Source organism: Sceloporus undulatus, chromosome 11 (genome assembly GCF_019175285.1).
Source record: "Sceloporus undulatus isolate JIND9_A2432 ecotype Alabama chromosome 11, SceUnd_v1.1, whole genome shotgun sequence".
Taxonomy (NCBI): Eukaryota; Metazoa; Chordata; class Lepidosauria; order Squamata; family Phrynosomatidae; genus Sceloporus; species Sceloporus undulatus.
This window is the reverse complement of record NC_056532.1, coordinates 9,545,202-9,559,725: the sequence shown is the minus strand read 5'-3', so window position 1 is coordinate 9,559,725 and position 14,524 is coordinate 9,545,202. Positions and strand designations below refer to the sequence as shown.

Sequence of the window (14,524 nt, the reverse complement as noted above, 5' to 3'; positions counted from 1 at the left end):
TGTGAAACCACAAAATAGTAGTGTCAGAAGGAAGAGGATATTGTTTATTTGGGAAACCCCAGAAGGGCCATATTAAGTCCTGGCATCTGAGGTTCTTGTCCTGTCTGCTATGTGAGATATTTTACTATGCTGGGACCAGAGAGCTGCCTTTGGGACACTCACAAATGTGACAGAAAAGGCATAGCCCTCACCCAGTGTTGTTTCAAAGCAACTGGCATTGATACATACACTGCCATGACTGTAAGAGGCGCCACATAGCTATGACAACTGATAGCGACTGATAAACATTGCTTCATTTCCCTCTGTGAATTTGCCTAAATCCTTTTTAAAGCCACCTTGGTGGCTATTACCACATCCTGCGACTGCTACTTTCGTGAATTAAATTATGCATTATGTGATGAAGTGCTGTCTAAAAGCTTAATGGAAAAAACACGAGTAGAACAAGAACTTGCTCAGGGCGGTGCACAGGCAGTAGTTCTACTGAGTGCAGAATTAACAAGCACTGCCTTTTCTTTAAAACAATGTCTCTAGCTCTTAAAGTTGCAAACGGAGAGATCTGAAAGTGTGTGGGAAATGTTAAATGGGATTCCTGAAACTAGAGAAATGGAAGGAAAGATTTCAGGGAGGGGAGGCAGGGCTTCAGTGAGCTAAATAACTCCCACTCAACCTGGCCTCATAACAAGAAAAATCAACATTATGCAAAATAAGTTATGTGAATTTGCTCAATTTGTGCAACTGCTATACAGTGAGAAGACCTGGCCGCAGCATTTTATAGTTGAACTGTCTGCACTGCCTAAAAATAAATAAATCTAAGTGACCTATTAAAGGAGAGCCTGGAAACAGCATAGTGATAGAACTAGAAGAGATCCGGAAGAGCAAGTTATACAACTGAGCGCCAAAGCTGGAATAGCCCAGGCCATTGTATTCCGCATCACCATGTACATATATGAGAGCTGGACAGTAATGGAAGCAGACAGAAAGAAAATCAACTGGAGAAGAGCGCTTAGGACACTGTGGACAGCAAAAAAGACAAACAAATGGGCCCTAGAACAGGTCAAACCAGAACACTCCTTGGAAGCCAAGATGATCAAACTGAGACTGTCGTACTTTGGCCACGTAATGCGAAGGCATGGAACACTAGGGAAAAAAACACAATAATGCTAGGAAAGGTAGAGGAGAGAAGAAGGAGGGGAAGAGCGTATGCTAGATGGATGAACTCAATCGGGGAAATTCCAGGCATGGATTTGCAGGGCCTGAACAGAGCTGTGGAAGATAGGGAGTCTTGGAGGTGTCTCATCTACGAGGTTGTAATGAGTTGGAATCAACCCAACAGCAGCTAAGAACAATAACAAAAACTGTGTAACTCCTGGCAAACTTGGATGGTGATAATAAATCATAGAGTAAACCCACTCATGGATGTCTCCCTGTCACACACAGAGACCTGAGCACTAAAGGGTTTTTAAAGGTTCCAACACACACTTTACTGGCTAGGTCTGCTCTTCTTTGAACAGAAGAAGAGACTTCTCCTTTACACCAGAAATGTGTTCTCAGGATTGGGGGATCCTCTGCATCGATACAGGGAGTGGAGGGCTGAAACCTGCTGGCGAATAAGCAAAATCTGCTTTACCCTACTCCTGTTTCTACAAGCCTTGGCTGGGTTAGTCCTACATATACAAACAGATGGGTCTTTGTTTTTGAAGGATGCCTCTAAGGTATTGGATAAGGCACATCACCAGGTGAGTGATGCGAGAATTTCTGCCTGCTCTAGATGTTTTGGGCTTCATCTTCCAGAAGCCCCAGCTAGCATGACCAATAGTAAATGAATATGGAAATTGCAGTCCAAAACATGTGGAGAATCAAAGGATTCCCCAAGTCTAATTTCTTCAATGCAGCATTCTTGGCTTCCAAAAGGCCAGTTGCTCTAACAGCACAGATACGTTTGATTCACAGATTCATATTTCAAGGCATTCCAGAACTGCCGCCTCCAAAGTTAACCCGAGGTAGAATGCCATTCTAATCCACAGCATAAGGGATACAAGGGAGGCAGCTGACAGTTATCCTTACTTGGATGTTTCTGGCAACCCAGCTGAAAGCTCAAGAAATACAGATAAGTAGTATCCTCGCACCACTCCGTTTCCATCCTTTAATATTAAAAGAAGGGTAAAATGCAAGTTAGTTTTTCAGAAAATATGCACCCAGTATCAAAATATGCCTTCTAAATTTGTATCACAGCTTCCTATGTTGACAAACAAGGCTGAAGCAGAGTTTTACACAATACATAGCTCAGAGATTTAACTACAGGAGAATGCTCTCTTGCTCATAATGCACCCACGCATGCCTTGGTGGATTCCAGTATTATTTTTTTCTTAATCTCTTAGGAGCAACAAGAACACTGAAGTCTCCAATCCTTTGTACCACACCACTCCCAAAACACCAAATGCTGGCACCATGGCCATCCAACTACAAGCTCTTCAACAGATCCTCCTAACCCTTTCAGGTGCTGGAGTAGCCAACTACATGTTCACAAAGCAGATTCTAGGTGTTGTGCTACTTTAGAATTTCAAAACAGACTGAAACCTTGCTGATGTTTTGTCTGGAAAATGAAGCTGTAGTTTGGCAAACTTTATTTCGAAATAAGGAAAGCAACAGAGGTGATCGAAGTCCTCAGTTTGTAATAAATAATACCTAAAATCAGTATGTAAAAATAATACAATGCAGCACAAACACTATCGCAATGCACTAAAGGCAACAGCTGAACATTTAACAGGCATTTCTTAAGACCATTAACCAAACTTACTGGATAAACTTTTAACCTCCAGCAAAGCCCCGAAACTTGAAGAGGCGGACTGTAAACTGGATCTGCCCGCTGGCGTAAAGTGCTATCGAGACATTTCAAAGAAATGTTCAGTAGAGGGATTAAAATAAATTCCTAAGCACACATAGACATTTGTTCGTCTCCAAAGAGTTAGCATTCCTCAGCATTCATTTTCGTCTCTGTATGGTTATGAAGAGAATTTCCTGTTAGAGGTACTCTTTCACTACGTTAGTTTCTGTTCTCAATTTCCATTGACGCTCCTCAGAAATACTCCCTTGTTTCTGCTATCATGTATTACTTCTCTTTCCTGGGAGCCATATATTGTGGGAAGACACAGGGGACAGCCTTCTCTGCAATGGCATTCCATTTGGGGAATGCCTTCCCTTTGGAGGCTTAACTGGTGCTGATACTGGCTTTATTTTGACACTTCTTCTTCTTCTTCTTATTATTATTATTATTATTATTATTATCCTTTATTTTTGAAGCGCTGTAAATTTACAGGGCGCTGTACATGCAATCTTTTTAGTTAGACGGTTCCCTGCCCTCAGGCTTACAATCTAAAAAGACATGACACAGAAGGAGAAGGGAGTGGTGGAGGGAAAGGGTAAGAGGTCCAGCAGTTCCTCTCTACCTCCAAGGCCTGGACCAAGGCAGATGGACTGAAGGGAGGGCTTGGCTTCAAAATGGAAGGTTAATCTTCATCCAGGGAAAATACATACTCTCAAGAAAAATATGGAACGCTTCACGAATTTGCGTGTCATCATTAAAGCTTTGGGGGGATGTCTAAATGATCCCCTCATAAATATAATGCTTTATCCTTTTCAGCTACTTAATTTGAATTGTTTAACAGTTTTAGTTTGTTTAAATGTTTTCTCGTTTTAAGTTATAAACTTTTAAACTGTTCAAGTTGATTTTATTTTTACACCCCTCTGAGATGTTTGCTCAAGTTAAAACTTGGAAACTCCTGTCCCCTTCCTCAATGCAAAGTCTATGAAGATGAGTCCCCCTTATCCAAAATGCTTGAAACCAAAAGCGTTTGGATTTCCGATACTGGAACATTTGCACATACATAACAAAATCTTACAGATGGGCCCAAAGTCTAAAAATGAAATTCATTGATTTTTGCACACATCTTGGGAATATACTCTGAAGGTAGTTTTACACATATTTTAAATTTTGTGCAAGAAACAAACGTTGCGTACAGGGAATCATCAGAAAGCGAAGGTGCTGCTATCTCAGCCACCCATGTGTGCAATTTTGGAATAGTTCGGATTTCGGAATTCCAGATAAGAGATGCTTAACCTGTATATAAAATATAGCAACATCCCACTGATGTGTTTTGGGAATGAATCCTCCAAAATGGTAACAGGTACTAGGGCTTAGCCCTACCTCCAATTAAGCTCTGGGAATCATACCCAACATAGTAAAAAACCTACTTCTGAGTAAATCACATTCCTACCTGAAGTTCTCCAGTACAAAGGTAGTTGAATCATATGCAGGTACTAACTCACTGCAGAAAACAAAACGGAGCAAGTGAGCTGTGCAGACTAGGACTTCCAGAAGACAGTTACTTAAAACATAACTGGCAAACAAATGACATCCTAGGTTACCCTAATAAACTGCACAATACTTTCAAAATTCACTCATGATATTTTAAAAAGAGATGGTAATAACTTGGTAGGCTGCCAGTCTTGTGGTGGTTTATGCTATAAAAAACTGTTGACCATATTCAATCTGTATGCTTCTAGGACACCAAATTAAAAAGGAACTGTTTATTTTCAGTTTGATTTGTCTCTTCCCCACCGAGGAAGAAGGCGGCTTCAAGAATTGATTCAGTTCCATCCTGAAGAACTTGTGCACCATTTGTACACAGTATGCAGGGGAAACATCTGGAAGGGTTTCTATCTAGCATCCAAGTTTTATATCTTTATGACATGGTTCCCACATTTAGATACTACAGTGCTGTATTCTGTCTCATGCAGACAAGCTTCCTACTATCCAAACTAAACATCCTATTCTGATATGTCATGTGTATTGTGTAGGGAGTGGGAACTCTCTTGCCCACTGGTTAAGTGCCATATAGAGCATGACATCTAGATGTGATTCATGAATATAAGTCCAATCCCCAAAATGCACACACATCCCACTGCAACTGCCTCAAGTAGCTATTGTGGGGATATGTACAACTGACTACACCATACATCCATCTAGTACTTTGATACAAGCTGTTGTGCCAGCTCAAAGGTTTGCATAAGTTGTGCTCAAATCCCTTTCACAACAACCCCTAAGCCAAACCAAGCAGGCCTACCAATGAAAAAATAGTTGAAACTGTACCTTGTGAAGTCTGGAGGGACAGGTGTAGTGACAAAAGAGGCCATGGGCTTCCGATGGACCTGCTGGAACATCATCAAGATCTCAGAGCTTTTCGATATCAGCTCACTTTTACTGCATGACCGAAGCTGTAAAGAAGAAACCAAATGCACGCCCATGTTAGGCAACATCTTTATACAGTGTGATACACTAAGAGGAGCTATGGTAGATTTAAGGTGTAGGCATTCTGTCCAGTCTGACCGATACAGAGGAAAGAGAAGACTAAGGAATACAGCACTATCTAAAAAAGAAAAGAAAAATTCACAGAAAAGATAAGCAACACAAATATAAAGTTTTAAGTCTGTAAAGGAAACACTTCTGCTGTATCTCAACATGAGGCCTGAACGACACAATACCAGTTGTCTGTGTGTATTTTAATATTTGGAACATTATCCAAATATTAATACTGAATATATAGTAATTCAAGAACAAAAGATTCTCTCCACAGTCTACATATGATCCATTTAAGTCCTGTTCAGATAATCCATACTGCTATCAAGAAATGACAAATTAAAGTAGATTAAACATTCCTTAGCAGGCTTCAAACAACCTGGTGCTCTCACCTGGTGCTCCACTTCTTGCAAAAGAGACTCCAGAAGTTCTGTTTCTTGAGTGAGTGATGTCTTCTGACCTATTTTAAAAATCAAAGAAAACCAATATACAATCATTCTAGCCTTTAAGGCAAAGTCATCAAGGTGCTTTGCGCTCAACCCAAACAACACTGAGGAGATTGCATTTTTAAAGAGAAAGTTTACAACAGTACAGGCCCATCTCATACTAAATATAAAAGATTGCTGAGATAAGGTGCATGAAAAGTACAGAGGAGGAGAGCTATATCAATATCATTCTCTTCTTTAACTATCTAAACTTAGCTCAGTTGTTTAGACCTCAGTATATTTTGCTCCAAAGCTTACATAATTTTTATTTAACATCTGGAGCAATGTGTGTGTGTTCTGCAGCTCTTCTTATTCAAGATGGCAACCATCTGCCCCAAAATCTTCTTTAAAAAGACATAAGCATACATACCCATTAGTGTGATAAGTTTGTTCTTCAGCTGGGTATCTAACCTAGCAATCATCATCTCTACAGCATTCCTGATTTCCCGAACACGCTCGTCTTTTGCACTGCGTACTGCTTCCACATTTCTTTCCTGAAAGGCAAACAGGAATTTGACACCTTTAAAGAAGACATTGCAGATTATCACCTACACTTCAGCAGTCGTCACAAAAGTAAAACGTAGCTTACAGGTGCAAGTGTTCCGATAGATGATCTTAAGACGGTTGTTTTATCAGCACCAGCACAATGATCTAAACACATGAAAACCTGACCCATTAAATACAGTTGCTATTTTGACACATCCATCATCAAGGCTGTATTCACCTTTCATTTTTTAATAGTGCAAGTGAGTTTAATTGTGTTTGTATTCAGAAAAGCGCCCTCTGGTGAAGAACAGCCGACATTTCCCAACTTGCCAGTTTCTAAGTCTAAAATTCCCAACCCATTCAGATGGATCTATGAGGCAAACATGTCCGTAACAGGAATAATAAGGTGTGGGCTTCAAGTACCATAGTTTCAGCATCAATGCTTCAGGAAAAGATTGCTGTTACATCCTGGTCTAAAATGGGTAGGAAAAGTGTTGCCCTTACCACTTCCTGCACCAAACTGATCAACTCCATGAGTCTTCGGCGAAGCTTTGCAACTTCTTCATTGACCTTCGTGACATGCTGTTCATATATTTCAGCCAATGGCTTAAATGTATGCCCTCCATGCTATCAGAAAAACACAGACATGGTTATTTTAATTTCACTGCATCAGGTCAAGCAAGTTCCTTCTTACTGTCTCACTCAAGCCAAAGAATACCACCTGGACAAAGCCCTTGTCTTCCATGTAATGACAAATCTTGAATGTGGCTTTTGTTTCAATAGCACTTCCTGAAGAAATCTATTCAGAGTTCGCAAGCAAGTGCCTAAAGGATTCTGCATTCACTGTACAGCTATTCAGCTGATTGAAGAGCAATTGTAGATGTTTCAGATTACCATTTCAGAAGAAAGAGCTAAATTAGGTACTCCAGGCACACTTCTTACACAAAGCTTAATGCAAGACTTAGCAGGTTTAAAGGACTCTCCTTCCTTTTCAAAGGTGAGATTCATCCATTAAGGGCAAATGTTTTTTGTCAAAAAAAAGACTTTACGCTACAAGAAGGCTGTTTCAACAAAGGAGTTGAAACAGAATGTTCCAAGAGACCCTGCCAAGGCGCAGTGGATGGTTACTAAGGAGGAGGTCTTCTGGATTGCTATACCTTCTTCACTGAGACTTGGCTGGCACCAATACTCCGTTGTTTTCAGGGCAAGCAACGTTGCTGTTTTTTAAAATGTTCTCAGTCTTTATAACCACTTATAACCTGTAGTATTATTTATTTACATGTAATCACTCTTACTAGAAGCTGCCAAAAGAACATTGTTATTGGGCGATATACAAATGTAACAAATAAATGTATTTTAAGGCATTATTTGGTGGTTCCACCAAAGACAAAAGAGTTTAAGCTCAACTACTAAGTCCTGGTATTCATGATTCTCATCACCATAACACTCTGTAGGATTAGGTTCAAAGTAGCATCGCAGACTGAAACGTGAATGAATGACGTTATTCTTTAGAGCATCAAATTACACCTCCTCAACACCTTTGCAGCAGTGGGTTTGGCATCCAGAAAAATGAACGGCTTCTGGAAAAACTACTAGTGTTGTAGACAACTAACACACAGGTAAACAATGACAGGAAAGAGATTGTTTTGTAGTTGCTAGAAAATGGTGCTATATCTGGGGAAGAAATATTTTTGCTCCAGTTAAGGAAAACAGAAACAATATTCTCAGTTATGAAACCAAGCGTCAAAGAGCAAAACAGTGAGGCCTGTTGCAGACTGCCAAAATAAAGCATTGGAGTGCAGCTTTGGTGCAGCTTCCAGATTCTTAGGATTCATGCATCATTTAAACAGCATACCTCCAAAGAGACTCGAAGCAGCTTTATTCTGGCAGTCTGTAACAGGCCAAGATTTCAGTAAGACAAATCTTCAGAGCTTCTTCTGTGTCACTGTTAGCATTCCTCTATTACAAAATAAGCATTGAGCAGGTAGCTCTTTTCCCTCAGTATACGCCCAAAGCCAATACTCACCATTCCACCCCAAAGGGCACACTGGTGGCAGATACATTTCTTACACGTCCAACAAAATACACTCAGCTTTTCGTGATGGTTTTCACACCTTACGAAGAAAGAAAGAAAAGGATTTGCAACATGCATGTCCACAAACCAGTAGCCTTTGTAAGTCTGTTTTCTCCATCATTTCTAAACCTTTAGTGTCACCAATGAGAACATAAGTTTCACTTGGTATTAGCCACTTTGAACACAGTACGGCAGAAACTTTTTAAAGCTAGAATATCAAAATCCGATATGAAGAGAAAACAGGGATTGTCTTTGACCTTTTAGGAATAAAGTGAGACGGTCTTGATGGCCACAGATTTGACTAGCAAGGCCACCCAAAACTATTGCCCTGAGCTAGACTGCTCTCAAAGACCTGAACTACTGAAGGGGTGTACTATCTCCGGCATTTTGTTTCAATTAATAATTTAATCCAGGCTTTTGAGCAATCAAACATTTGCTTCCTGATTTAAACAGCCCTTCCGGCAAGGCGTTTCAAAACCCTCAACTCTTAAAACAACCCTAATCTCACATACTTGTCTTTTTCATTTTCTTCAAGCTTGTTCAGGTTGCACAGCTGGAGCGTGTCTAGCTGCTGGGTCACCTCTTCAGCCCAACGACAGTTGACAAGTTCTCTCAGCTGGAGTGGAGCTCTGCAAGAAATTGTTCCCAGAGTTAGAACCAGGGGATTCAGTTTAAAAATCTGAAACAGGTTCTAAAATTTTAGAGGGGGGGGGGAATTGTTTTTGCTTATACTATTAGTATTCACATATATATCTATACATTCTAGCTTGGCAAAGTGGGAAACGGGTGCTTTTACGATTAAGATATCAAATTAAAACATGTGTGTCGACTTTTATTACATGCCCCAATCGTTGGAGTACTGAATGGATTGTACCTAGAAACTGGAGGCAACTTATTAGTGAGGCAGTGATTTACTGGGTTGGAACTGGAATTTGTCTGCTGACTCCACACACTTTCAGGAGAAATCCGCTTACAAGAATTACAAATAATTTCAAATTTGAGGAAGGCCCGTTTTGCCTTTTGACAATCCAATGCCCAAAAAAATCCCCTGTGAGAAAGCTATGCTCCACACAACCAAGCCAAATAAAGGATTTTACCAAAGTGTTTTGCACAGTAACAAAAAGAAACAGCTTACCGACAATGTGGGCATTGGGCTCTTTGTTCTGTCAGCCAGCGCTGTCAAACAAAAACAGCCATGCTGTAAGACTGAGGAATTTCAGAAAGGTTAGAAAATGCAGAGGTCACAGATACAGTGGTACCCCGGGATACGAATGCGCCGGGTTACGAATTTTTCGGGATACGAAAAAATCCCATAGGGATTTATTGCTTCGGCTTACGAAGGTTTCTTCGGGTTACGAAAAAACCGCGGCGCTATACAGGTTGAGCATTCCCTATCCGGATTTCCAAAACCCAACACTTTTTGAGCTACAACACAAGTAGCGTAGCATGTCCCTGGACTGTATTTGTGAGGCTAGAGAGAGATGCCGCTGGAGGGAGAAGTGAGGACCTGTGAAATGGCAAGAATTAATGGCTTGTAAAGTTACAGCACTATATGAATAAAGCTTAATAATAATAATAATGGCAAGAATCCATGGCTTCTGCTATTTTACAGATCCTTAGGCCTGTTACAGACTTGCAAAATAAAGCTGCTTTGGGTCTCTTTGGAGGTATGCTATTTAAATGATGCATGGGTCTTAAGAGTCTGGAGGTCATGCCGAAGCCACACTCCATTCCTAAGCACTGGAGTGCAGCTTTGGTGCAGCTTCCAGATTCTTAGGATGCATGCATCATTTAAACAGCATGCCTCCAAAGAGACCCAAAGCAGCTTTATTTTGGCAGTCTGTAACAGGCCTTAGTCTCTTTCCAGCTTCACAGAACACTTCTGAACACTTCTGAAGTATTTCAGATAAGGCATACTTAGTGTGTATCTCCATAACTGGACTCGTTTCTTCGAAATAGGTTATTAGTCTGAAGCAAAAGAAATACTTAACCTGTATCTCCGTAACGGGACTCAGTCCTTAGAAACAGGCTATTAGTCTGAAGCAAAATGGGATGGCTCTAGATTTTGTTATACTTAAGAGCCAACCATACTGAGACTTGTCCCTCCAGTTTCAAAGTGTCTATTCCATACATGGCTAAGTTTGGACCAAACCTTTTGTATTTCGCTTATTCAAAAGAAAACGTTCAACTTTTAGAATCTATACAGAATGTAGTTTTTAACCTGGATTTCTGGGAGCTCTTGAGCTCTTCAGAAGCTGATCAGAAGCTCCTTAAGGAGAAAAGCAACAGCGGCCAAATGTCTATTGACCATCCACTACAACACAGAAATCTGCCACATTCATATATAGGTTCTGCTTACCCGAATGCAACTGAAACAACACAGCTTGGAGCAGTGCGGACACAGGCGCGCATCGCGCAGCTTTTCCATACAAATGTAACATCGGAACACTTCAGCAATACTCTGCAAGGAGGAAAAAAAAAGGTTTTGAAACCACTGCTAAGATCTATTTGTTACCTACACATAGCCAGACCTTATGCCTACCAAGTCATATAGAGGGCATGCAAATGGGGCAGGGACAACACGGAAATGAAAATGCCACTGGGAACCCCGAACCCCAAGGATGAACAGGACAAGACCCATGTCCTGCTGCCTGAGGCAAGGTGTTACTCCCCTTCCCCATCCAATGCAGAAGAAAACTAGACTGGAAACTGAATGTTGCTTCAAAACCAGTGAGTGTCCTCCACACCTGAAGCACTATACATACCTACACACTTCAGAAGGAGAGAAACTCCATCTCTGCACACATATATAAACACACACATACACTTACCCCTCCACATTTGCGGCTTTGATTATTCACGGATTGGATTAATATGCTCTCTCTAGGAATATCTGGGTCCTCCAGAGCAACTCTATGGTCAACTTTAACCAAAAGCTGCACTGACGGACCTACCTAGATTCCTAGAGAGGCATTGGTAGCTCTTCCAGCACAACTCTATGGTCAGCATCTGCCAGAGGTTGACCACAGAGTTGCGTTGGAGGACCTAAAGATTCCTAGAGAGAACACTCTACTCTCACTGTCCAAAACATACCTGCAGAAGTCAAAGCCGCGAATGTACATACAAACACACACACACACACTGATTTAACAGATTTTAACAGATAAATGTTTATCACTTACTGTTAATATTTATTATCTATTATCATTTATTAATAAATAAGCAACATTTATTACTGTCGCATCAACAGCAAAACGCAGCATAGAAAAAACTAAATACACTAGCATATTGTGTGTGTGTGTGTGTGTATTAAATTACAAATATAGATAATTCTCTGTCAGGGGAGGAATGGCGAAGGAGGGGTTGTTTTCAGGGCCTATCTTGAGGAGCTTCAGAAACCCCCAATAAAAGTATATAAATGTATCTTGTGTAAGCTGCCTTGGGTCCCTTTGGGGGGAAAGGGGGCATTAAAAAGGGACGTACTAAAACAAATGACAGTGCTTGCCCATAGGGAAACATTAGGGAATACTTGCCCACAGGGAAACACTGGGGAACTTTTGCCCATAGGGAATCATTGGGGAATACTTGCCCATAGGGAATCATTGGGGAATACTTGCCATAGGGATACATTGGGGAATGGATGCCCATAGGGAACCATTGGGGAACACTTGCCCATAGGGATACATAGGGGAATACTTGCCATAGGGATACATTGGGGAATACTTACCATAGGGAAACATTGGGGAATACTTGCCCATAGGGAATCATTGGGGAAGACTTGCCCATAGGGAACCATTGGGGAAGACTTGCCCATAGGGAAACATTGGGGAATGGATGCCCATAGGGATACATTGGGGAATGGATGCCCATAGGGATACATTGGGGAATACTTGCCCATAGGGAATCATTGGGGAAGACTTGCCATAGGGATACATTGGGGAAGATTTGCCCATAGGGAACCATTGGGGAAGACTTGCCCATAGGGAACCATTGGGGAAGACTTGCCCATAGGGATACATTGGGGAATACTTGCCCATAGGGAATCATTGGGGAATGGATGCCCATAGGGAAGCATTGGGGAATGGATGCCCATAGGGATACACTGGGGAATATATGCCATAGTGAACCACTGGGGAACATTTGCCCATAGAGAAATATAGGAGAACAGTTGCCCATAGGGAAACATAGGGCACCCATTCTCCAGTGTTTCTCTATGGAGAAGTGTTCCCAATGTATTGCTATGGGCAAATATTACCCCAATGGCAATTATTATTACATTCTTAGCCTCTCGTTTATTTACCTCCACACTCTGTTCGTCCATGGCTCCACAAACAACGCCTCTTTCTCTTTCTCTTTCCTTCTTTCCCTCAGGAGACCTTCAGCAGCATCCCTCCTTTCGCCTCAGGAAACGTTTCCCTGAGGTAATAATAATAATAATAATAAGTCATGTTTTTAAACACAGAAAGGCGGGAAAGACGAAGAAATAAGGCTTTTAACGTTCCTCCTCAGGAAACCCAGCCATTTCCCTTTCATATAGAGGCTGTTTATGGGCGTTTTGCGTTTATATTTGGGAATAAAAGGGAATGAGTCTCGCCTCTGAGGTAAAAACAACCGTTTAACCCCCCCTTTTCGCTTCTACCTCTCTGCGCATGCGCGGCCGGTCAGGAAGGATGCCGCATTATTAGCCGGCAAGACGACGGCGACGGAGTTTGCCACTGCGCATGCACCTTATTGGAACAGCAGATCAATGGGAGGTGTTGGGAAACGCTCCACTGCGCATGCGCCCCATGGAAAAGCGGCTCGATGGGAGGTGTTGGGAAACGCTCCAATGCGCATGCGCCCCATGGAAAAGCGGCTCGATGGGAGGTATTGGGAAAGCTCCACTGCGCATGCGGATCCCGCTCTGGTTGAGAGTAATGGGGGAATAGAAGGCGGTTTCCTTTTGGAGTGGGCGAGTCCAAAGGAGTCAATAGAGAGGGGGGTGAGGGTTGTACCAAGTGGAAAGCTTAAATGGGGAGGTTGAGAGCACTGTTTTCCAAGCATCTTCCTTTGGGCAGAAATAATAATAATAATAATAATGATAATAATAATAATAATGGTATTAATAATTTATTATTATTATTAGCTTTTTAAATGGATGCAAGCCGTTTTCTATATTATTTTATATGATTGTGATATCATATTCATCCTTTTAAATGGATGCAAGCCCTTCTCTATAATATATTATTATATTATATATCATTATTGTATAATATTCAGCCTTTTAAATGGATGTAAACAATTTTCTATAAAATATAATATATTATTATTTAATATTCAGCCTTTTAAAAGGATGCAAGCCCTTCTCTATAATATAAATATATTATTATTGTATAATATTCAGCCTTATAAATGGATTCAATCCCTTTTCTATATTATTATATTTATTATTATTGTATAATATTCAGCCTTTTAAATGGATGCAAGCCCTTTTCTCTAATAATAAATTATATTATTATTTAATATTCAGCCTTTTAAATGAATGCAAGCCCTTTTCTCTAATAATAGTTACTATTATTATTATTATTATTATTATTATATAATCAGCCTTTTAAATGGATGCAAGCCCTTTTCTATAATAATAATAGTTACTATATTATTATTAATCAGCCTTTTAAACGGATGCAAGCCCTTTTCTATAATAATAGTTACTATATTATTATATAATATTCAGCCTTTTAAATGGAATCAATCCCTTTTCTATAATATATTATTATATTTATTATTATTGTATAATATTCAGCCTTTTAAATGGATTCAATCCCTTTTCTCTAAAAATAATATTATATTATTATTTAATATTCAGCCTTTTAAATGAATGCAAGCCCTTTCATCTAATAAGTTACTATATTATTATTATTATATAATCAGCCTTTTAAATGGATGCAAGCCCTTTTCTCTAATAATAATAATATATTATTATTATTTAATATTCAGCCTTTTAAATGAATGCAAGCCCTTTTCTCTAATAATAATAGTTACTATACTATTATTATTATATTCAGCCTTTTAAATGGATGCAAGCCCTTTTCTCTAATAATAATAATAATAATATATTATTATTATTTAATATTCAGCCTTTTA

General features: G+C 40.1%; 1 protein-coding gene across 2 annotated transcripts in view; it reads right to left on the bottom strand.

Annotated features, from left to right (window-relative positions):
• The window catches only part of TRIM37 (tripartite motif containing 37), a 31,185-nt gene extending 18,010 nt beyond the window's left edge, over positions 1-13,175 (bottom strand). Inside the window, exons 1-13 of one of the 2 annotated variants that reach the window (XM_042442472.1) lie at positions 13,041-13,175; positions 12,702-12,817; positions 10,761-10,862; positions 9,537-9,577; positions 8,914-9,030; positions 8,354-8,441; positions 6,832-6,954; positions 6,212-6,335; positions 5,749-5,816; positions 5,150-5,274; positions 4,275-4,325; positions 2,798-2,879; positions 2,065-2,141 (exon numbers count right to left, since the gene is read on the bottom strand). In XM_042442472.1, the coding sequence (XP_042298406.1) occupies positions 2,065-2,141; positions 2,798-2,879; positions 4,275-4,325; positions 5,150-5,274; positions 5,749-5,816; positions 6,212-6,335; positions 6,832-6,954; positions 8,354-8,441; positions 8,914-9,030; positions 9,537-9,577; positions 10,761-10,862; positions 12,702-12,722 (1,019 nt within the window). In that variant the 5' untranslated portion in view covers positions 12,723-12,817; positions 13,041-13,175. The other variant, XM_042442471.1, reaches the window with a different exon arrangement.
• Positions 13,176-14,524: the final 1,349 nt, after the last annotated feature.